We start from the raw sequence: 25,791 nt of genomic DNA, 5'->3' as shown, positions 1-25,791 counted from the left end.
ATTTTATAAATTTTATATTAGCCTACGAGGTTCAAGTGTAAGTAGTTTTGAGCTGTACTCATTCTATAATCAGACTGTAAAAATTACATTGAAAACAGTTCTCCTAAATAGATAAATATATTTCTTTTCTTCCCATTTACACTGATGAACAAGCACCCCCCCTCCCAGGTATAACTTACATTCATTAGCAAGTGTCATTACTACAAATTCTAAACTTATGAATTCAAAACAACTGCAACTACCTTTAATTCAAAAATCAATAACTTGTGATTAATATTCTAGTCATTTAATATGTCCATTAAGGAAAACAGACTTTCGATTATTGCCTTTATTTGAGACTTTGTTCCCACAGTATTAATTTCGTTCCTGTCATTTTGACAGAGTACCTGGCAGAGGGAACTTAGTGGTGAGATTACAGTGTGAGAGGGACCAGGCTAGCTCTGCGAGAAGGAAGCTTGATGGCTGTGGTGGCCAGTCCTTGGTAGTCGGAGCTTGCTGTGTGTTTGTTCACATCTTAGTGGACCAGGAATAAGAAAGTGACTGGACGTGGCCATGGGCTTTATATAGCCCCAAAGTCTAGCAACCCATCTCTGTCCGCCAGGCTGACCTCCTAAAGGTCCCATAACCTCCCCAAACAGTACTCCCTCCAGGTACAAGACATGAAAACCTGTGAACCCACGGGAAAGACCTGATTCAAGCCACTGCACCATTTGAATTTTGTTTTTATTTAAATGGGAATTTTTGTTACTTTAGTAAGAGACCAGTTAAGTGAAATTAGTGAGATTAGTTGGACATGCAAAAGGCAGTATCAGTTTAGTAAAGGAAAGCCATCTAAAGTAGACACACTTGCTTGCCTGGAGTCTGTTAGAGGAGTGATTGGTATAAGAACCCAGTAACTCCTGAGTGACACCCGCTGTAGAACTGGTAGATGACTTCAGAGCCACATTCTTAAACCAAGACATCGACTGACTGGACCAGAGGAAAGGCCATGGGGCTGTGCAGGAGTCTGGAGTTCAGTTTTAGTAGAAAAAAAAAATACAGTAATGCATCAATAATCTCATGTGGCCTAATCCAACAGCTTCAGGGTATGCTAAGGAACTTTAACTAGAAATGATATCCATCTGTTGTATGTCTACATGTATATACATATATATGTGTGTGTGTATACACACACACACACACATTCATTCAAAACATTGGCAAAGGCTCTCACTGCCTGCAGCCTTACTGAAATAGGCAGCAGTATTCCCTCAGAGCACTTTAGATGTTCTAGTTCATGTATAGTGGTCAATACCATAAATAGTCTTCATGAAAGAAAAGGAAACATTCTTCTGTGTTTTGAGAAAGCTAGATTATCAATTCTGTCTGTTGCTTTGTAAGATTCAGTAATTTGTGGATCGTTACAAAGATTCTCCCATGAATTACGATAATTTATAGAATATTTAAGTGAAAGCCATTTCTCATTTTTGGGGTGTGAAGGAGTGTCATAATGTTCCTCTTCCTGCTCCTTACAACAGGAAACTGCCAAGATGGGAACTGAACCTTATGTATATCACTCTTGTAACTGGACACATCTTTTATTGAAAAGCATGATGCGGTCTTTTAATAGGTACTAACATACATCATACCTGAGACTATAGCTAACGTGGGAAATACTTGTAAATACTTGATTTGAATGTACCCCAGTCTATAGATTTGTTCAGTTTTGCTGTGTATTATATTTTGCTTTATTTTGTATCTTGATACATGTATTATCCTATAGTCACTAAATCTTAGTGTCCTTAACAGAAACTGTTAAAAACTAATAATGTATTGATGTTAGGTTGGAAAAGAAAGGTTGTGGTGCGATTAAGGTTATAAATCTGTGTTGAAATGAGTGTACTAAGTAATTTAGTTTGAGGATGAGGTGCTCATCCATATTTTCCATCTAAGTTGATTAGAATGCTGTTGTGCTAGAAGACGCATTGCCACGGGACTGTCGTCCCTTTTCAGGACCAGGGCAGCGATGGGAAAGCTGCTTTGCCATCTAGTGGCAGTGTAGTGATGTCTCCATGTTAGGATCTGTTTCCCAAGATTCTATTTTTAACCAAACTGCACTGTAGCAAGCTGACCTAACGCTCTGACATAGTAATAGCGACAGAGAAAGGAAGGAAGGAGGGAAGGGGAAGGAAAAGGAAGAAAGAAAATAGTAGGAATTTTCTTGTTTCCTCAGTGTTCTTATTGACTAGAAAAGGCTCCATATCAATGACATAAACCAGCTGAGTGGAGACTCAGAGCAAAACAATATTGGCAATACTTTAAAGAAAAAAGACTCATGTGAGAAAAATAGTTACTTGCCCCAGCTCTTGCAACTAAAAAGAAAGAAAAGGAAGTATTTTCTACAAGCTCTGGGTTAAATGCTTTTGGGAGGTAAATGTCTATGTACTTGACTTCTGCGAAGATGCTTCATCTGTGCCATGTGCTCTGCCGCTGCTGAGTCTTCCTGACTTGGACCCACATGCAGTTAAACTGTCCGCGTGCCTTGTCACGCCTTCTCTGCTCCTGTTCTGCTCACTGATCCTGCTAGTGCCCTTCCTTCCTGTGATCTGCCTTTCCTCTTTTCCTGATGATGCTTCAGAAGTGAGTCTTTGGAAATACTGTAATTCTAGAGACACCCCCTTTCCCACTCTCCAGAAGTTGTATGTAGATGTCATCTAAATCTTAATGAACCAGAAGTTCATTGTATCATTCCTTGCTTTTGTTGAGTAGGGTACTTTAAATATCAAATATAATTAACAATAAAATATAGCATCTAATATTGTCTGCACACACACACACACACACACACACACACACACACACACACATACACAGATAGTAGTTAAAATTCAGATAGTAGAAATAGTATTTCCCAGAGTTTAAGGCATTAGATTTGTATAGTGGGATTGAGGGGATACTGCTTATTTATCAAAGTTCAAACAGTAAAAATTAAATTTCCTAAAAATGTAATTTTGAATGTTAAAGAGCAGAGAGTCTGAGCATTGCAAATGGAGCACGTCCTTCGATAGTGCAAAAATAAAAGCAGCTAAACATGGAGAGGTGCCCAATGACTGCTGACTTCGATACCGCTCTCCTGCAGTCCTGGTGACAGCTTTTCTGGTCTCAGCTATGGAACAAATTAAAACTTCTCAGCTTGAGTAACTAAATGAGCTTTTTAAAACCTACAACTCAGAAAGCTGAAAGCCCTGCAGCAATTTCTTTGTGGACAGGGAGCAAAGGACGGCCTGTCACCTGTTGAGTCTGTGTCTTCCAGTTTGTTAGAAATCCACTTGTTTATCCAAGTGAGGGCTTGATGGTTCGCCTGGCCATCGGAGACCAGTATGGTTTCCTAAAGGTCAAGGGATCAACAGGTAGGGACTAGAACTCTTATTTTTCTGGTGGTGCTGTTTTGTTTTTGACATAGAATTTTACAAACTGTAGTTGGAGAGACACTGCCTGAGAGAGCCAATGGCAGTAAGTGTTGTGCCCGTGGTGCCCACACTCTCCTTTTCTTTCTCAAGATAGGGTTAAATGGGTTGCTTGTGCTTGAACCTGCAGCAGCCTCTTTCTTCTGCCAACTTAGAGCTGCTGTTGCGGGTTGTGACACAGATCCTGGGTCTCTTTCTTTTTCTCTCTCTCTCATTTCTCAAATTTCCAGCATTTACTATATGAGTGAGACTAGTGTAATTCATGAGTGTACATGCTAACATCTTTTTTACTTTTTAAAACTGACATATAAATACTGATTATATTTATTTTATAAGATAATAATTTATATTTCTACTAATATAAGATAATCTATTAATATGGTACCTTATATTAATATCATATTATATTGATATATTAAATTATTAATATAATATATTGATATAAGGTAATTTGTATTTCAAATTAGGGTAACATACCTATGTCAGATATTTGTCATTTCTCATGGTGAAAGAGTTCCGATGCTGTCGTGGGCTTTTGTGGCACCTGTGTGCTGTAACCTGCAGTCTGCTCTACAACCCCAGACATGCTTTCCCTTCTCCTCAGTACAGCTCAGCACCTGCTGAGCAGTCTCCGCATCTCCATCTCCTCCCCATTTCATGCAAAATCAAACTACTTGCAACTTTAATCTAGAAATCCATGAAAGTGGTATAGATTTATCACAACACACTTCTCCTCCTAAAACCCCAAACAAGCTCTTGCTTGTTCCTTGACACTTGTACTTCTTTCTTTCTTCCCTCCCTCCCTCTCCCCGTTCCCTCCTCCTCTTTCCCTTCTTCCCTCCTCCTCCTCCTCTTGATTGTTAGAGAGTGAGCTCAAAGCCTCCTACATGGTAGCTAAGAGAATCTCCAGTGAGCTGTATCTCTAGTCCTCACTATACTTTTTATTTGAAACAGAATTTCACTATGTTGCCTAATCTGCCTCTAAAATGCCATATAACCCAGGCTGACCTGAAAGTAGCATAAAACCCCTGCCTCAGCCAGCAGACTGCTGGAATTACAGGTGTGCACCACCATATTTATCTCGTGTGTTTTGTTTCATTTGTGGTTCTGGGAGTGAAACTCACAGCCTCAGACATGCTAGGCAAGCACTCCACCCCTAAGCTGTATCTAGGTCAGTTTCTTAAACAAATATATTAATCTGTCTGCATGGACAGTGCAAAGGACTATTGCGAAGCCAATAGAAATGTCACAAGATATCAAGACACCAGAAAGATAACAAAATACAGCATTTTAAGTTATTTAAGTTATTTCAGCAATGATAGCTGAATAAGGTAAAGTATATATCTTCAATACCCTCACCTAGAACAACTTTACATGAAAATATTTCTCATACAATGCAAAAATGGAATGCATTTGTATTCTTTAAGGAAAAGTTAGAAGTATTGCTTTAATGTTAGCTTTTTAAAGAATTTATACAATATATTTTTATCATTATTGTTAGTCTCCCCAACTCCTCCTCCCAGATCCTCCCTACCCACCCTCTTCATGTTCATTCACTCCCCTGAACTCTCAAAACAAAAACTAGGCAAAATAACAAGTCAACAAAAAAGCAAAATCAAAACATATGCACAAAATAAAAAAAGAAAAGAAAAAACCAAGAGAGAGAAAGAAAATCAATAGGCAAAAAAATCCTAAATAAATAAATAAATAAATAAATGGAAAAGCACACAAAAATCCAAACAAATATGGAGTTGATTTTACATTGCCTGAGTACTCCCAGGCATGTGGCCTGCCGTAGAGTGTGATTGGTATCTATAGTGTCGTTCCATTGGTGGAAATGGATTTTCCCTTTCTTAGCAGGTATCAATTTGAAAATCAATTCTTTTTTTTTTTTTTTTTGGTTTTTCGAGACAGGGTTTCTCTGTGTAGCTTTGCGCCTTTCCTGGAACTCACTTGGTAGCCCAGGCTGGCCTCGAACTCACAGAGATCCGCCTGCCTCTGCCTCCCGAGTGCTGGGATTAAAGGCGTGCGCCACCACCGCCCGGCTAATTCTTGGTTAGAGGTAGGACTTTGTGTCTACTCCCCTTCTCAGACATGCTGGACTTTTGTCTGGTTTAAACTTGTGCAGGTGTTGTGTGTGCTCTTACAGTTTCTGAGTTCATGTGTGCATCAGTCCTATCGAAAGATGCTGTTTCCTTGGAGTCGTTCACCAGCTCTGGGTCATAAAATCTTTGCCTCCTCTCTGCATAATTCCCCAAGCCTTGAGGTGAGGGGTTTGATGACGACATCCAATGAAGGACTGAGTGTTCCAAAGGCTCTCATTCTCTACACATTTTTCAGTTGTGGACCTCGTTGTTAATTTTCATCAACTGCAGGAAGCTTTCCAGATGAGGCTTGAGCAATGCTCTGTTCTGTGTGTATAGTAATGTTCATTAGGGATTATTGCATGGCAATGTTCCTTTAGGAGAATAATAGTATTAGGTTTTTCCGTAGGCCCATGACCCATCTTGTCTTAGGTTTTAGTCATTTTAGTGGTGTCACGTACAAGTTCCATCTCATTGAGTGCATCTTAAATCCAATCAGGAAGTGGTCACTTCCAAAACATTTGTGCCACTGTGGCACCAGTACCTTGCAAGTAGGTCACTGTTGTAGGTTACAAGGTTTGTAGCTGGTGCTTTGGTGAGTACTTTTCTTCTCCGGTAGCATACAGAGTACCTTCTGGCACCGTGAATACTAGTCTAGGCAGAGCAGGGAGTTTTCCAGTTGGCACCAGCTCAATTTCTGCGTGTTTGATGATGTAAGGGAGCTGTGTCTTCAGCAGTAGGGCCTTTCATCAGTTTATGGAGAGTAACCAACAGCCTTGCTAACAGCCTGTGATGTTGGGAGGGTCAATGGGCTCCTTTTGGCCAACAGTTCAACAAGATAGGGCCCTTTCCTGACACTGGAGGTGTGACTTGGTGGAATAAAAAGTCTAACTGTGGCATTGTCTCCCCAGTCCATGGTGATCCCATTTCAATTCCTTGCATCTGCGTATCTATTTGGGGAATTTTCTATAGTAATGGGTTTCCATATGGCTTTTCAAAAGGCTTTAGTTGTCTCTCCCCATATTCCTTCCTTTACCCTGCCCTCCTACCCCTTTCCCCATTTAATCATTTCATTCCATTTCCCCCTTATCTCTTTATAACACTATATTCTATTTTCCCTTCTGAGGGAGATCCCCTCCTCCCCCTGCTCCCTCACTAGCTATCTGCCCTCTGTTTTTATTCAGATTGAAACACATACCTGTAGCTGGAGTTTTCTCCAGTCCTGCCTGGCCCACGGTCAGGACAAATCTCTCTCACCTGCCAGTCCTGCAGCTGCTCAGACCCAACTGAGTAAACACACAGAGACTTATATTGCTTACAAACTGTATGGCCACATCAGGCTTCTTGCTAACTGTTCTTATAGCTTAAATTAACCCATTTCTATTATCTATAAGTTGCCACGTGGCTTGTGGCTTACTGGTATCTTACAACTTGCTTTTCATGGTGGCAGCTGGCAGCGTCTCTCTGACTCAGCCTTCCACTTCCCAGAATTCTCCTCTCTCCTTGTCCCGCCTATACTTCCTGCCTGACTACTGGCCAATCAGTGTTTTATTTATTAACCAATCAGAGCAACACATTTAACATACAAAACATGCCACAGAACATACCTAAAGCTTGAAAGCTAAAGTCCACTTAGAAGAGAACACATGCAAAACTTGTCTTTGGGGTCTGAGGTCTGGGCTATCTCACTTAGGACAGTTGTTTCTAGCTCCAGCCATTCACTTGAAAATTTTAGCTTTTATATTGAGTCACCCTGGTACTCTATCCTAAGCTCTCAATCTCAGTTATTTATTTTCATAATCAGACATTTATTGAAGGTGATTGGTCTGTTGTTACCTTAGTACCATACACAAAAACAAGCGTGTGTGTGTGTACTTATGGATATAAATCGACTTAAGTGAATTACTAATCTTTACAGAATGTCATTCAATTATTTATACTGTTAGACCAGCAGACAGCATGGTGCTCATTCACAATCCAGGAGTGTGTGCTACACACCTCCATGTAGCAATTGCATGGTAGTAAAATCTCGAGAAGCACTCTCATCTTCTTGAAAAGGCCTATAATGTAAGTGACCAATTTTGATGTTTAGAATAAATCCATAAATAATCATCCCACTTGTGACTGCTCTATGGGATTAGCTTGCCAAAAACACATCAAAGAAACTAGATCTGTTATTACTTTACAGTTATTTTAATTAAGTGTTGATGATGATCGAATATCTAAGATGCATGGAAGATAAACCACATACTTATGCTGATCAGCAGAATATGCTAGCATAAGTATGTCATTTGTGAGCTAAATTAGTTTAGTACTAGTTAGAATTAAAATGTGTTAATCAAGAGTGTCTCATTCACTGGGGTGTCAGTGGTATCTGATGGAGATGTTCATGAAAAACAGAAAAGAAACCAAACAAATTAAGATGACTAAATTGTAAAAGGTCTGTAGATTCATTTGTATGTAACTTATGCACCATTACTTTTCTATAGAAAATTCAAGCATCTCATGGAATTATAAAGATATGTAAACATCTGTATATAAAGTGTAACTAAGATAAAATAAGGAATTCACACTACATTAATGATTTTCAAAGTAATATTCCATAATAGTATTTATTATTGGTAACATAACTTCAAAAGAGTTAACATACTTAAGTTTAATAAGAATTTATTTGCAAGTGAACTACAGAGTAGAAATCTACATAGAGAAGATCATATGAAGAGACTTTAATTAACAAAACAGATATATAGTAACAAAAATAACATTTTGATTTTAAAAGAATATTTGTCCTTTGGTTAAACCTAGTAGTAAATATATTTTGGATGCATTGCTAGCACTATGAATAATTGTATCCTGACATTTTTTATTTTCTAAAAGTATGTTTTATAGCTTCTAGAATAATCATGTCATAGAATTATTCTGGACTCAGGCTCTGCTTAATACATGCATTGGCCAAACTAGAGAAAAGAGTTAACTAGGCTGAATAATGGCCCCTCGGGACCGAGACATAGAGACATTTAACCCTTATCTAATCAGTGAAGTTATTGAAGACAATTCATATTTTGCCAGAGCGTGTTTCATTTTGCACCTCACATTTTTGTCTAAATGTTGTAGTATATAAACTACATTTAAAAAAATAACCCTTTTCTTATGTGTCTTTTATGCTAAATACTGTATTTTAAGAAGACAAAATATTTTATGTTCATACTGAAATGTTGAGTCCTGATGGAAAGAAAATGTATTTTGAAAACAGGTTTCTAAGATGAGACTTAAGACTTACAAGCTTTTGAAATATGTTTCGGGGGTGGTGAGATGGTTCAGTTCAGTGAGTTCAATGCCCAGAACCCATGTGAAAAACAGCTAAGTGCAATGTACACACTCTATCCCGGCACTGGGGAAGTGGAGGCAGCTGGAACCTTGGGGCTTGCTTCAGCCTTGTCTATGTGGTGAGTTCCAGGCCAGTGAGAGACCTTTGCTGAAAAAAATTGAGCAGCTCCTGCGGAACATCCAAGGTCATTCATTCATTGGCTTCCACACACATGCACCCACACAAATAAACAAATGCACACCTGCACAGAAAGTAACATGAATTACAATACAGTGTTTTACTGTGAAAATGTTAGGATCCCGTTTATAGGCGAGGCACTGGATGAGACAAGCTGCTGTTCAGAATTGTTAGTTTTCTTATGACTGGTCATTGTTTTAGAACCTGGCACCCCAGGACTAATTGCAAAAACCCAGAAACAGTAGTAGAAAACAAAAGGTCTTTGTTTAGTTGACCTAAATTGTAACCTTTCTGTGTATAGTTAATATGGATAGTGTCATTATAACTCTGGGGTATCTCTTTGTTCTAGTTCTTACTGGGCGCTTTAGAAGGTAGTAATTTATCTTATCTAAGCAAACTCAGTTTTTTTTCCATCTGGACGTACTTTGCAAGTATCTTCTCACTAAATCAGATACACTCTCCATTCTTTACAATATCAGTTGGTACTATGTATTTTTAACAGGACAAGTACATTGACCAGGTGAGATTTTAGATCAAACAGCCAAGCTTTGTCACATCCTCAGGTAGTTCCGAGTCCTCCATTAATACTGTTCATGACTCAGTTACTGGATAATGTGAGGAATCAGCCAGATGTTTGCCGCAGCTTCTTCTGTACCTCCTTCCTCAGAGGCACTTGCCTTTCTTTCCTGGAGAACTCATAAATTACCATGTTTTAATGAGCAGTTTTATTATAATGATAACACTCTTCTAATCACACCATGTGCATTTACCACACTCGCCTTCCATGTTCTTTTCTCTGTCAGCATTTATCTTAAAAAACAAAATGAACATGCCCGAAGTTTATATATTATCAAAACTCTACTCAAATTGTTTAAAGAAAAAGAGGAAGAGCTTGTTAAATTCTTTTATTTCAATTATGGTGTTTCTTTTTGTCTGATGAACCAAGACCACATGCTAATTAGTGGTTTATATGCAAATTAACTTGCTTACTGGAAATACTGCTGCCTTTTCAGCTTTTCATGGTTGAGTGGTGGCTGGGGGAAGGAAGGCCACATTAAGTGAATGGTCACACAGTTGCTGGGGCCTGTGAGGAAATGCTAAGTCAAGCAGTTGGTTTGTGTTGGTTGGTCCTCAGAATGAAGCATGCATACGTGCTATCCCCATCCTGGTAGCAGAGTCAGAGGTAGGAAAACTAAAATGGCAATTAAGAAATTGGATCTTTGGTTTTCTTTCACATATAAAAAGGTTGATTTAATGAATTCTAAAAAGGAAAACCTCCTAGTTTAAAATGTATCAAAAAGCATATATATAATATATATAAAAGATTATATAGGTCATATTTTATTATAAATGTAACAGAAAGGATAAGGAATAAATGATAATCTTCCCTTTAGAAAAGCAGTTTAAAAATTCTAAATAATTCTTGGGAGAATAGAAAATAGTAATACACTAAAACTTTAATGACATTTATTCTTAAATACATTATGATCCTAAGTGACATAATTTTATTTCCTGAAAGACTGTTTGGCGGCAGTGAGCTGGTGTTCTGTTAGGTATTGTCAGCCTTCTTTCTGTTTTGTCGTCACACAATGATTTTCTAATATATATCTGTAGTCTTCCTACTTTTCTTTAGCCCATTTCTTTTAGGTGTAGTCAGTTTGGGCTGCTAATACAAAACTACTGTAGATTAGGTGATTTAAGCGACAGACTTATCCTCATAGTCCTGATGCTAAGAATAGTCAAAATGAAGGAGCTGGGCTGAGGGCATAGCTCAGTTAGTAGAGTGTTTTGTCATATGTTTACATGAAGTAAGCGCCATTTTCTAGCACCCAGTTAGCCTGGCATGGTGGCACACCTACATCCCAATACTCAGGAGATGGAGGCCAGAGAATCCTAAATTCAAAGTCATCCTCAGCTCCACAGCAAGTTTGAGGCTACTCTGAGCTATGAGATTCTGTCTCAAAAATAAAACACCCACAAAAAAACTAAAAATCCAAGCAGCCTTGTGTTCAGTTCCTTCTTAGTGGGCAGTCATTTGCTCACAATGGGACAGTCATCTCTCTCTGCCTCTTCCTTAAGACAGCAGACTCTTCAGGACAGCTCCACCCCAACCCCAGAAAGATGCCCCACAGGCCCGTCTTCAAAAAGCTTTGCGCTGGAGATCTCGGTTTCATCACAGGAATTCTGTGCAACACAAACACTCAAAGCACATGTTGATAATGGGAACATGCAGAAAGAACTTTGCGAGCCAGATGATCGTGTGTTATACAGGTGGACCAGTTGGGAAACTGGAAACCTCATCTAGATTTGCAGTCACTTAGAGCTGCATTTTGATCAAGTAAGGATGATGCAATACGGCTTCCAGGGAAGACACAGAGTAAAGTATTATTCTCTTTGAGCTTTCATTGGTACTTGACATTTGGTGAAGAGAACATTCAATTTGTTCCAAATTAGAGGACTGATGCATAGAGCATTTTTCCAGAAAATTATATCTTAGATTAATAATAACATGGTGAACCTTGAAGAATCCCAGGGAGAGAACAGTAAGCTTTATCTGCTTTGTTCAATGGCAAATCCAGCTACCTAAACCTGTGCCCTGTGAGTGACTTGTCAAATGAGGGACCCCATCACCACATTCTCAGATTAGTCGGCACTTCTGTTGTGTCCCCCCCCCATTGACCTTTAATGCCTCATGACAGTGAGCATCATTGTTTGTCGCTGTATTTCTTCCTTAACCATGCTTTTCTTTTATTCTAGAACACGTGGTCATTTTCTCTGTTTGATAAAGATGGCTTGTGTCTTAGAAGCATATGCCTTTTTCCCCACCCCTCCCCACTCGTACACGACTCAAATGTCTACAGCTGCGAAGTATACTAGTCTTTGTATTTAAAGGCAAAGTAGAAAGGACTTATCCCAGAATCATGGATCCCTTGTTTAGTAAAGAATTTTAAAAATTATCTGTTCCAACTTCTTCATTTTAAGGTTAAGAAAACTGCAGCCCCCAGAGCTTACAGCTCAAGGCCACCCTACTAATTAGTTATGAAGCAAATACTAGCATCCAAGCTCTAGACTCACAGATTTTTTTCACATACATTATAAATAACTTTTCCCAGGGATTTGATGCCCTACTTAAATCAAAAACCAAAATTAAACAAAACAAACTGCCTCACATATAAAGAAGAAGCTCATTTTCAGGGTTAAGGAGTCTTTGAAGAACATGTTTGTCCTAAATTAGGAATGCAGAGAGTACCAACATGTCTATGAACACGTGTAACTCACAATACCAGTGGATAATCTCTGGCCTAGATCAGTATTTTACCGTAGCTTAATTTAAGTTGCCTTCCTAATGGTGAAGTACAGATGCCAGCATAGAATTGCTCAGCTGATCCATTGCAGACAATCTGGTCCTCTAATGCTGTGTTTGCTAAGCTAACTCACTGGACAGTTAAGCTACCTTAGAGTCAGGATTGGTCTGAACAGTTAGAATTTATGTCAACACTAATTTTAAAGAAAACTTTCACCAAAGCATTCTTTATGACTTAGATAGAAATATTTCTAAGCCGGGCGGTGGTGGCGCACGCCTTTAATCCCAGCACTCGGGAGGCAGAGGCAGGAGGATCTCTGTGAGTTCGAGGCCAGCCTGGTCTACAGCACGAGATCCAGGAAAGGCGCAAAGCTACACAGAGAAACCCTGTCTCGAAAAACCAAAAAAAAAAAAAAAAAAAAGAAATATTTCTAAAAATCAAAATGAACTAGACTTATTGTCATGTATGCTTTGTGAAGATATTTAGTTTGTGACTCCCTCCTCCGTCTCCTTTCCTTTCCTCTCTCCCTGGCTCCTGTCCTTCCTGCCTTTACCAAAATGCAAAGTGATTTTTTTGGAGGAAGGCACATGAGGAAATAAGCTGTCTAAACCAGAGTCTATATCTCTCAATATTGTCTTACAAGGACCTATACGTCCCTAGTCACTACATAGTGATGTTCTCTCCCAACAGCCTCTGGTAACTTCTGTAAGACAGGTAGAAAGGTACAGATAATCTTATTCAAATAGACTGATTCATAATTCAGACTAGAGGTCAAATACTCCATGAAATTAACACTGTGGCATCTTTTCACATTGGGTGATCATATCATTCCCAAGTGCTATATTTCAAATAAGGTACTGAACAGTTATTTATCCCAGCATTTGGTATTTAGTGATACTTTTCACATTTTTTTGACCTTTACTCCATTCCCAACTGATTTTATCATAGGTAGGAATTATTAGTAGGTTACATTTATTTCTCCGTATTTCAGTAAACTGATATTATACCTTGAATTTATGACTTATATCATGAAATATCACTTTGTAAAGAAAGGCAACTATTATAAAACTAATAATATAGTACCTAATTAGTAAATTTAGAAGTGAATCCAGAATTGACAGTTGTAATTGTGTAAGTAAAATTGGATAATTTAGAAAAGAACAGAGCCTGGATATTGGAGTACGCTTCTAGCTGGTAGTATGGAGTTACTTATCAAGTCACTTAGAATAACTTCTCCAGTGAAGAGGAGAGCGGACTCTGATCACATCCATGAAAGCTAAACCTTTTTATAATCGACTTTGTTAACATGGGAAAGTCTACTTAAGGTCTAGCAACTGGAGGTAACTCTATGACCTGCACAATCCTCCACTGCACAATCCTCCACTTCTGCCCAGTCAGTGGTCTCCTGGGAACACAGTGACACACAGGAGCGCAAAGAGCAAAGCAAGCCGTGCATTCATCGTAAACTTCATTTGTTGGCTTCTTAGATGGAAAAATGGACTATAGAAACAGATCTGCATGGCAGAGATTTCTCGAGAGTTATTGCTGCAGACCTGATTTTTGATTTATAAAAGGTATAAATGCAGGGTTCAATAATGTAAAATGTTGTGAACTTGATATACTTGCTATCTATTTAATTGACTCTCAATATACATTAAACTATTCTTGATATTTTAATTAATATACAGCCCATTAGAAATAAGCACTTGCTTATTTTATATGTAAAGGATCTTATATTTAAGAAATAGTATTAATATATAAATCAGAAAAATTATAATTACTTTGCTAGTGATTAAAAGTATAATAAAATAGAAATTTTGAATAATTTAATGGCCTCTAGAAATGAACACCCAAGTCTTAAGAAGTCAAGTATTGGACACTTCCCTGTAGGCATTGACTGCAAAGACACTCCCAGATACTTAGTTCCCTACTGAAAGATTTAACCCAACTTAGAGGAGTCTGTGTTTCCTCCAACAACATAAATAGTATGACTTTTAAAAGAAGACAATTTCCCTTTCGTTTAAATGTATATAGTTCAAAATATACTACAATCAAAATATGGAAAGGAGTTTTACTTTAAAGTTTATAGTTAATAACAAACTCACAATGGGAAAAAGCCAATGAAGTATTTTTTGACCATAGACGACTCTTAGAAAACAAAGTTCTTTGCAATCTTATAGAGAACAGCCATGAAGGAATAAAATTTGACTTTAAATTTTTATTGAAAACTGATAATAAAGATTATAATATATTCAAAAGTATACATTCAGAACCTATCTTGTATACTGCAGTAACCATCAAGCCTCCTCTTCAAATAGTTATGGGTTCTTTATTTTGTCTTTGATATCCTTATTTTAGAAATTTATATTTTGAATTGTGTAGTTAATCATCTTTCATGGTTTCATATTTTCTTTGGAAAATTTCCAGATATTCTACAAAATAAAAAGCAGGATGACACTTTCCTTGGAAGGTTTTATTCTGCTGAAAAGAGCCACATAGGAAAATGAATTGATGTATGACTTGTATTAATTCTGAATTTTTCAAATAGTTTGTTTTTAGATTTGTATTTTATATTGTCCTGATTTGTGGTTTGTTTGTTTGTTTTCAATAGCCTTTTATGTCCCCTCGGTACCCTGGAGGCCCAAGACCCCCACTGAGGATACCTAATCAGGTAAGATGTATGTGCTACTTAAATTTTTAAGAAGATCTTGGAAATATCAGAATATAACACCATCTGTTATCCCCACTTACTGCTACTCTGGTAATGTGTAATCTACTTGAAGGTTGCATAGGCAGCCTCTGTGCTGACTGACTTTCTGGGAAGTGTTCTTGGAACACAGAAACATGTATATCCCCATGCTTCATCTGTGACTGTTTACATACCTTTATAGATTGGAGAAGTCATAGTGTGTGTGGCTTGGATCCCTGTAGTATATACTACCTATGTATTTCCAGAAAATGATGTGCTGACTTCTGGAGCTAATTTTGCTAAATGTTGATCATCCTCTCAGTGAAATTTTCTATAACATACTTTGATTTATTTTCTATGATATAAAATTCATATATATTGTGCCTTGATATAATGGCATGTCTAAATATTTAACAATAAATCTTACAGGGTTTTTTTTTGTGTGTGTGTGTGTGTGTGTGTGTGTGTGTGTGTGTGTGTGTGTGTGTGATCTTCCAGTTTTTTATTTCAAGAGTTTTAAGTTTCTAAATGTTTCCTTTTCATGTGGTTTTTAATCAACACTATAAGTTCTTATTTACTAAAAAGAATAATGCACTTTTTTATTTGTAAAGAGTTTATAGTTTAGTTTTATGATGTGGATGGTGTGCAGACTTGAATGTAGTAAAAGAAGAAATTTGATGCTTAACAGTGTGTCATTTGTTCAGTTTTATCCCAAAATAAAATAAAATCATTTTAAGTTCTCTTTTCCATTCTTTACTTTTTATTTCTGTATTTTCGCTATCAAAAATGGAACAAGGAAGTTGCACTTATTAATCACTTGTAGTAACAAAAGTTTGATTTTCTTATCCAAATTGTTATTGAAATTTTGCTGAGCCTGGCATTGATAGTGCACATCTTTAATTCCAGCACTAGGGAGGCAGAGACAGACAGATTTCTGTGAGTTTGAGGCCAGCCTGGTCTACGTAGTGAGTTCCATGGCATCCACAGCTGTGTAGAGAGACCCTGTCTTAAAAACACAAAAATAAAGGAAGAGAGGGAGGGAGAGAGGGGAGGGGAGGGGAGAAGAGAAATGATGCTATCTAAATCTTTGAAGTGCCCCAGATTGCTGGCATTCTCTGTGTGGGATGCAGCAGGAAGTGCCAGCCCCCAGGTTCTCCTCCTGGGGAAGGAAGCAGAAAAGCCAGCACCAGCTTGTCCCTGATTTGGGCTTAGCAGTCCTCATGTGTCACTTGCAGACTGAATGTGCATTTGTTTCTTGGGTCAGAGAACAGGCCATGAGACAGTAGAGAAGTACATAGATGCCACCGTGTAGGAACCTTCCTTGTTTTCCTGTGTGGATGAAGCTGGGTGTATCAACAGACACTTACATAGGGCATGAACCTTTTAATTTTCATTTTTTAAGGATGAAACCAACCTATACCTTTCTGTTGGAGTCTTCATGGTGTTTCAAACCATCCCTAGCATTGTATTTTGCATAGATCTAGGAGAGTCCTGAAAACCTGAATTAGGGAACTGAAATTCCAGCATAAATATGTTACTAAAATACCTTTATCCTGTGTGATGATGAGAACATGATGTAATTACTAGAATTCTAGTCATGTGAAGCCATTCCAGTGTCATGTATATGACACCGTGGGGCACGCGCGAGGACTGTGGGGCATTCATGGGAACTGTGGGGCATGCACGAGGACCGTGGGGCACGCACAAAGACTGTGGGTGAATCCCAGAACCTGTCTAAAAGCTGGATTTGATTAGTGGTTCTGACATTGTGGAAATTGGAAGTAGAGATGAGGGAATCTTCAAGAGAAACTAGCTAGCGAGACTGTTGACTCCAGTTGGCTAGCTCTACATTCCGTGAAAGACCATGCCTCGGTAATTAAAGTGCAGAGCAATCGAAAGACATCTGGCATCCATATCTGTCCTCAACATATTGTGTTCACATGTGCATTCACACACATGTACTCACATGTGATAATGTGCATACACATATGCACAGACAGTATGAATGCACGCACACAAGATACTGTGTTAACTCTCATAATCTATAAAAAATTAACAAAATACAATACAAATTGAAGCAACCTATGTTTGCATAGATCGTTTAAAGTTTTGTTTTTGGCAGAATTTCACTAAATAGCCCAGGTTGACCTCAAAATCTTCTTGATCCTCCTGCCTCATCCTCCTGAGTGCTCAGGTTAAGGGGGAGTCTGGTGTTTAAAAGTTCTTGAAAACAACCAAGTAATGACTGTTTTTGTAAAGAAGTAATCAGAAATCAAAAGTAACATCTTACCGTAAGGGTGTTTTCCTCTAGAACTTGACAGCATTTCCGTTGATGCATTTTGAACATTACATTCTTTACAAGTAGCTCCTCTCCACCCTCCTGCCTCAGCCTTCCACTGAATTATGTTAACTCAGACATCCATTACCCAAACTTAGGTTAATTTTCATTTACACTATTTTTGAAATAATCACATTAATAGTTCAAATAATGTTGTTTTGGATGTGTTTAATATATTTAAGTGCATAACCTGTTCAGACAGATGCTTTTCAGCTAAACTATTTGTTAATTAAAGCAGAATTGGCATTTTTGTTTCTAATTGTAATGACATCTATTGGGCAAATATATTAACATTTTATATTTATGCTTTATTTAAGTTGATTATAATATACTGAAATTTTTTTCTTGTTAGTAGAGTATGCAAAGTAGAAACAGAAAGTGAAGCATCCCTTTTCAGTGGCCTTGGCCGGTCATTTGGAATATGTTAAAAGTACTCTTTAATGAACAGGACCTTTACAATTTATATTTACTAATTATTAGGTTACATACTTTAGTTTTTCTGAAATATTTTTATGGTTCTGTATTAACTCTACAACAGCTTATACTATTTGCTATGCTATTTATTGATAGGACTGGGTATTTGGAATATGTTATGGAGCCACTGTGTTGAAAATACAGAAATGGGCAGTCATGTCTAAAATGGTAAGAGTCAGATAGCAAAAGTATACAATAGAGTAGAGAATAAATGTGTATGAAGAGATTCATGGAGCAAAAATTAAATTCACAGCCGGGCGGTGGTGGCGCACGCCTTTAATCCCAGCACTCGGGAGGCAGAGCCAGGCGGATCTCTGTGAGTTCGAGGCCAGCCTGGGCTACCAAGTGAGTTCCAGGACAGGCGCAAAGCTACACAGAGAAACCCTGTCTCGAAAAAACCAAAAAAAAAAAAAAAAAAAAAAAAAAAAAAAAAAATTAAATTCACAAAATACACGTGGCTCACAGTTTTATGCTGGAATTGATTCCTCTCAGAAGGTGCCCTCTTCAGTTGTTGAACCATCCATAACCTTAAGTGAAGTAGCTTAAAGTTCCAGGACAGGCTCCAAAGCTACACAGAAAAACCCTGTCTTGAAAAATAAAAAACAAAACAAAAGAATAAGCTATTGTCTATGTCTTATTGCCTTTAATTCTCACCATTCTTAAAATAGATATGTGAGTTGAGAGTACATGGAGCGCAGCCTATTGTCCATTTTATATGCCAAGGTTAAATTTGATTCTCTACAAACATTTGAACATAGTATGCAGATCTTCAGGAATAACTGTCAAATATAGATGAGCAGTTAAAGTATGATGCGAATAGTGAAATTGTATATGTATGTTAAAAATAACCTGTGGAATAAAATCTGCTCAAGTGCTACTGTGAATGTATTAACAAATGTAAGAAAATGCATCATCACAGCCATGTCATTGTACGAGCTCGTTGTTCCCATCACAAAGAAGACTAAGGACCATATACTTTATTTCTGAGTGGTAGGATTATGAATGATTTTGCTATTTGAAAATTTCAGTGTGTCTGCAGTTCCCATTGAGCAGGTTCTGTACCTGTAGTTAGAGAAAACACTAACTGTATACATAAAGGAATGAAAATGTTATATTTTGAATAAGATTAACCTTTTAAATATTTAGTGCATTATTCCTGTAATGGGAAGAAGACAGATAGAATGGACACTAAGGATAAGTTAATCCTAAAAAGACTTAATGACTTTTTGTGGAATACCCAGTGGCCCGGAGGTTAGCTAAGTCCAGAGTAGGATATGGTTTCCTACTTCATAGTCCTGCTAACACTAACTCCTATGCTTCCAGCCTCATCTTCGTCCTCTGTATCCTCTTTCTCCATCTCTGCTGCTCTCTACTCCTGGCACTCAGAAAACTCTACCCAAGATCTGCTTACCCTCTACGGAACCTCTGTCTTTCTCTCTTCTCTCTCACCATGCAGTTCTGTCCCTTTCTACAGAAAATGCCTGCCCTTTCTTTCCCTAGGCACAGCACACAGTTCTCTGCTTCCTCAGGAATGTTCCTCCACCCTCCCTTCCACCTTGATATGTAAAATCCTTTTTTGTTCTCAGTCATTTGCTCTGGAAAGCCTCTAGGCCTCAAGATGAGGAGATGGCCTGAGCTTCATTTGTACAAGAAGCAAAGCTATATGTCTCCAGCCAGCTTGTCTCCTAAGCTCAGCGGGGGAGTTGGTTAGTAACCTAGGAGTTCAGCAGGTCTGGAAATATTTGGGCACGCAAGAATTTCATAGTAGAAACTGGGTAGCACCACATATTCATAATAAATGGCCTGCCTTTTGACAGGCCCTTGGCCAGTCAAAGTTATCCCTGTGTTATTCTGTGTTTGTCAATATAGCTGCCTCCACTTAACGTTCTTTCTACTTAGGATTGCGTTGCTATTCATGGTTGTCTTAGTTGGGGTTTCTTTTCCTGTGATTAATCTGAATCTCTAATATTCTTGCAGCCTGCAAGAATTTTTCAGATAAGAAAAAAATCAGCTGACATTTGAAATAAAGCAAGAGATGTTTAGACAATGGTAGTCCCATCTCTTGAGAGGCAGAGGCAAGAGGGTTGCCATGAGTGCAAGGTCAGCCTGGGCTGCATAGTGAGCTTTTGTCTCAGAAAGCAAAAATGTAGACATTCACTTAAAAATTGAAATTTTGCTATAGCACCATCTACCCAAGTTGCTTACATTTCAAACAGACTGCACACTCTTCATAGCATGCTTTCTTACTGAGAGGAAGCACTGCTTCATGCATCCTTTGCAGGTATTCTTTAAATCCTTGTTAAACTTTTTACATATGAAGTTTGGCTTTTATTTAGTGCTGTCAGAATGAGATGTAAGATGTTTCCAGATCCATTGAGAGGAATGCATTCTACCGAGTAGGTAACATGTGCCACGCTGCTGCAACTGTGGAAAGTCTCAATATCTGACCTTACACAGAAACCCAGTGCACCTGCTCAGTGTAAGGCTAATGGCAGAACAGGCAGAGCTGCCTCCTTGGACAGTTGAGAAGGCCACTTTCGATCATAGAATCCCCTTACTTCATAGGAATTACAATATTCATATTTTGAAATGATTATTTGAAGTTCACCTAAAAGAATATTATTTCCTTATGATTTTGAATTTGAGTTATATTGGTATATATGTGTTTCCCCCAATTATTTCTCCTCTTGTAAGACAGAGGAAGAAAAAAAAGTGTAATATGTTTGAAAAAAAAATTACATTCTCTTCCCAACCCAAGAAAAGCTTACACTGTGGATCCAGCCTGGACTTCCCAGATCAATTCATGGTTGTATTGACATTTCTGGTACAATGTGTGTTTCAGACACATGTTCCTTTGTGTCCTAGTCATTTTATCTTAGATGCATTTGTAAGAGTGCACTGTGACACACTTGGTTAGAAATGTAATAGTCTATACAAAATCCACCTCAGAAAAAGATACTTGAACAGATGCTTGTTGAGGTTTATAGATACAGGCACCATTTCAGTGAAGTCATAGATCAGTGACTCAACTATTGAAAATCCATTTTAACTTTTAGTTTTGATATTTAAATTAGCATGCAAGCTATTAGATCTCTTAAGTCATTTTTTTCTTTTCTTTTCCTTTGCCTTTTAGAGCTTTATTAGGAGAAGAAGAGAGAGAGAGAGAGAGAGAGAGAGAGAGAGAGAGAGAGACAGGCCTGTCAGAGAGGAAACACAGATAGAGGGGTTCACAGAGAGAGAGACACAGAGAGAGCTTTTGTTTTTGGTTTTTCGAGACAGGGTTTCTTTGTGTAGCTTTGCGCCTTTCCTGGAACTCACTCTGTAGCCCAGGCTGGCCTTGAACCCACAAAGATCCGCCTGGCTCTGCCTCCCAAGTGCTGGCATTAAAGGCATGTGACACCACTGCCAGGCTCTTAAGTCATTTTTTTAACCAAGGGTGTGAGTGAACTCTCTATCCCAGTAATCTGCCCTGGTCCTCCCCACCCCCCAGCCTCCTCACCCCAGGCCCTTTGCCCCTTTCCTGTCCTGTGTGTGCATTTGCCCACCTCCATTTCCTTATCGCCTGTTTTACCCTCTTTCATCTCCTTCCTACTGCGTGTTGGGCCTGACCCATGTTTGCACAAACACATGCTACATTACATGTGTGCGTGCACATATGTGACAGTCCAGGATTCACACATGAGATAGGACATGCTTTTTTCTGCTTGAGTCTGAGCCACATCAGTTAATAGTGTACTTTCCAAGTCTATCCATTTCCTTGCAAAGTCCACGATTTCTCTTTTTGTTATAGTCGAGTAATACTCCACTATGTACCACATTTTCTTTATCCATTCCTCTGTTGGTGGGCATCTACGATGGTTCTCTTTCCTTGCTGTTGTGAATAGAATAATAATAAACGCAGATAAGCAAGCATCTCTGCAATAGGATATGGATTCCTCTAGGCATGTGCCTGGGGTTGGTGTAGCTGAGCCATACAGTAGTTATAGTTTTAACTTTTGGGGAACCCTACACACTGATGTGGTAGTGTTGCTCCGCCGGAATGTATAAAGCTTCTTTCATTAGAACCGCACCATGAGTTTTTTGTTGGATTCCTTGATGATAACCATTCTGACTAGGGTGAGATGGTGTCTCAAAGTAGTTTTAAATTGCTTCCTCTGATGACTAGGGATTTTTGAACTCTTTAAAAAATATTTACTAGCCAATTGTGTTTCTTTCTTCTTCCTTCCTTCCTTCCTTCCTTCCTTCCTTCCTTCCTTCCTTCTTTCTTTCTTTCTTTCTTTCTTTCTTTCTTTCTTTCTTTCTTTCCTTCTAGAACTGTTGATTTCATTAGCCCATTTGTTGATAGCCAAAGTTTTCTTTGGTGTGTGGTTTAATTTTTGTAGTTCTTTATAAACTGTGAATATTGGACCATTCATTAAAATTTAGGTGTCTGTTAGCACCGTTTGATTTCTAGGTCCTGTGTTCTGTTACACTGCTTTGCCTTTCCATATCCCTGTGTCATTCTGTCTTTGTCTATATAGCTGCCTCCACTTATGTTCTTTCTACTAAGGTTTGCGTTGCTATTCATGGCTATTCATGGTTGTCTTAGTTGGGGTTTCTTTTCCTGTGATTAAAACACATGACCTGCAACAACTTCAGGAAAGTGTTTATTCCGTCTGACTTCCAGGTCACAGTCCACCACTTGGGCAGTCAGGGTAGGAACTCAAGGCAGGAATGGAAGTAGGAGCTGTGAAAGAGTGCTGTGTAATAGTTTCCTCCTCGTAGCTTGCTGAGTCTGCTTTCTTATAGCACCTAGGACCACCAGTCCAGGGCTGGAGCCACATACAGGAAACTGGGCCCACGCATATCAATCAAGAAAATGCACAATACATGCCTACAGACCAGTCTGATGGATACCTATTCTCAGCTAAGGATCTACCTTCCCAAATAACTCTAGTTTGACATAAAAGTAGCCAGTACAATTGAGCTCTTGTGAAGTTGGCACAAAAACATGTGACTATTCAACTAGAACCTTCAAGATGGCATGTTAACATTCCTTTTACAATATAAAACATTTCAACTTTTTAAAGTCCCACAGCCTTTCAAAATTCAAACACTTCAAAAATACAGTCTCTTTAAAACATCCAAAGTCTTTTTTAAAGTTCAAAGTTTCTAGAAAATATCCAAGTATAAAATATTCCAAGTCTCTCTAAAATTCCAAGGTCTCTCACCTGTGAACTCCTATAAAATCAAAACTAAATTACATGCTTTCTTTTTTTGTTTGTTTTCTGGACAAAGCGTCCTTTCTAAGAATACAGAAACTCTCCAGTGTCTAATAGTTGCAAAACTTTAGAGACACATAATAAGGCAAGGTATTCTGCCTGGATTTTGATTCACTGCATTTTTACATTTTTATTTATTTATTTTACATCCTGGCCGCAGTCTCCCCTCCCTCCAGTCCTCCTAGTCGCTCCACCAATCCCTCAGTCCACTCCTCCTCCGTTTCTGTTCAGGAAAGGGCAGGCCTCCCGTGGATATCAACAAAGCAGGTCATATCCAGTTTCAATAAGACTAAGCACCTCCCCATGTATTAGGCTGGGCAAGGTGACCCAGTATGAGGAGTACGGTCCCAGAGCCTGTCAAAGGGTCAGCGACAACCCCTGTTCCCACAGTTAGGAGTCCCACAAGAGGACCAGGCTACACAACTGTAACGTGTATGCAGAGCGCCTAGGTCAGTTCCATGCAGGCTTCCTAGTCAGTTCAGTCTCTGAGCCCCTGAGCCCAGGTTAGTTGATTCTGTGAGTTTTCTTGTGGTGTCCTTAACCCCTCTTGCTACTACAATCCTTTCTCCCTCTCTTCTGCAGGGTTCCCCAAACTCTGCCTAATGTTTGGCTGTGAGTCTGTATCTGTTTCCATCAGTTACTGGATGAAGCCTCTCTAATGACAATTGGACTAGGTACCAATCTCGTCACAGAAGGTGGCCAGTTCAGGCTACGTATCCATTATTGCTAGGAGTCTTAGCTAGGGTATTCCTTGTAGATTCCTGAGAGATTCCCTTGTGCCACGTTTTTGCCTGACCCCAAAATGCCCCCCCTTTCCAGTAGTTTCTTTCAGTACTCTCTCCCACCCCACCCCACTCCAACCTGATCGCTCATGTTCCCATTCCCACCTACCTGCCATCCACTCATGAAATCTCTTCTATTTCCCCTTCCAGAGGGATCCAGGTGTCCCCCCCAACCTTGATCCTTTCTTGTTACCTAGTCTCTCTGGGTCTGTAGATTGTAGTATAGTTATCCTTTATTTTACAGCTAATATCTACTTAGGAGTGAGTACATACTATGTTTGTCTTTCTGGGTCTGGGTTACCTCACTCAGGATGATTTTTTTCTAGTTCCATCCATTTGCCTTCAGATTTCCTGATGTCATTGTTTTCAATGGCTGAGTAGTACTCCATTGTGTATGTGTACCACATTTTCTTTATCCATTCCTTGGTTGAGGGACATCTAGGTTGTTTCCAGGTTCTGGCTATTACAAATAAAGCTGCTATGAACATAGTTGAGCAAGTGTCCTGGTGGTATGATTGAGCATCCTTTGAGTATATGCCCAAGAGTGGTATAGCTGGGTCTTGTGGTAGATTGATTCCCAGTTTTCTGAGAAACCACCATGTTGATACACAAATCAAAACAGCTCTGAGATTTCATCTTATATCTGTCAGAATAGCTGAGACTAAAAACACAAGTGACAGCTCATGGTGGAGAGGATGTGGAGCAAGGGGAACACTCCTCCATTGCTGGTGGAAGAACCAGGGTACAGTCGCAATCAGACCAAAGCAGACAAAGCCAAAGTGCAACAGTATAAAAAGTTCAGTGTCTGACTTCTAGCGCTCCGCACTCACAGTGTTTTGGGCTCCATTAAAGGACTCCCTCCATTTCTCCAGCTCTGCCATTGTTAGCACACATAGCTTATCTTCTAAATTCAGGCCGGAACCACTCAGCAGTGGCTGCTGTCTTTGGTAGTTGCCCTGTGATACTGACATCTCCAAAATGTTGGGGTCTCCATTGCATTCGGGCTGCCAATTCACTAGTAACCTCTGATGGCCTCTCCTCAGGGACTCTGACCTGCCACATTACTTCAAGCCTCCATATCTCCGTAAGCCCTTTAATCATGTGGCTTCTCTTGAAACTGAGACTGTACCTTCACTGGTAGCCTCTCCTAAAGGCCAGCCCTGCCATACAGTGCCAAGGCCCAGCCCCTCTTCATACCTTCAAAACAAGTGCCAGCTGGGAAGCTCTTACACATTATCAAGTTTAGCTGCTGGTACAAGATACAGCCTTGGCCAGCTCTGGGCCACAGCTTCTGTATACTGATCCTAAGGAACCACTTCCCAGAAGATCTTACCTCAGTGATGCTGGTCGCTTCCTAATCATTGCTAATTTATCAGTTCCAGATAACCAGTATTGATTGTCCACACAAAGCAAAGTGTCTTGGTAATCAAAGTCAGTTCTTGATTCCTAGCTGACCAGAACCACGTATCCTTCATTTAAAATATCACTCAGATAGCCTGATTAGACTCTGTATTTCCTGTGAAACATCACAAGCTAGGTCTCCATCATCTGTATTGTTTTGGTTTCTGTATCTTCCATGCTCCCACAAAATGGTCCACTGAGCTCTGAGCACTCAGTGGCATTTCCAGCACAATCTTCCCAAAAATACATGGTCAAGTCTGCCAATTTTGTTTTAGTTGGGGCTTCTGTCATGATAAAACACTATGACCTAAAGCAATTTGGTGGAGGGAAGGGTATATTTCACCTTACTGCTTACACTCCAACCTCTAGAGAAGTCAGGGTGGGAACACAAGGCAGGAATCCGGAGGCAGAAACCAAAGCAGAAGCTATGGGAGTGCTGCTGACATCTTGGTCTCCTCGTGGGTTGCTCAGGCTGCTTTCTTAGAGCTACGACCAGCATCTTCGCA

General features: G+C 39.1%; 1 protein-coding gene across 6 annotated transcripts in view; it reads left to right on the top strand.

Annotated features, from left to right (window-relative positions):
* The window catches only part of Ssbp2 (single stranded DNA binding protein 2), a 266,155-nt gene that overhangs the window by 194,948 nt on the left and 45,416 nt on the right, over positions 1-25,791 (top strand). For all 6 annotated transcript variants that reach the window (XM_052743609.1, XM_052743611.1, XM_052743608.1 and 3 more), the window contains one exon: positions 14,952-15,011. In XM_052743609.1, the coding sequence (XP_052599569.1) occupies positions 14,952-15,011 (60 nt within the window). The remainder of the gene's footprint in view (positions 1-14,951; positions 15,012-25,791) is intronic.

This window comes from Peromyscus californicus, unplaced genomic scaffold (assembly GCF_007827085.1).
Source record: "Peromyscus californicus insignis strain IS unplaced genomic scaffold, ASM782708v3 Scaffold_18__1_contigs__length_77618521, whole genome shotgun sequence".
Lineage (NCBI taxonomy): Eukaryota > Metazoa > Chordata > Mammalia > Rodentia > Cricetidae > Peromyscus > Peromyscus californicus.
Note: the sequence above shows the minus strand (reverse complement) of the source record. Positions and strands in the feature narration are given on the sequence as shown.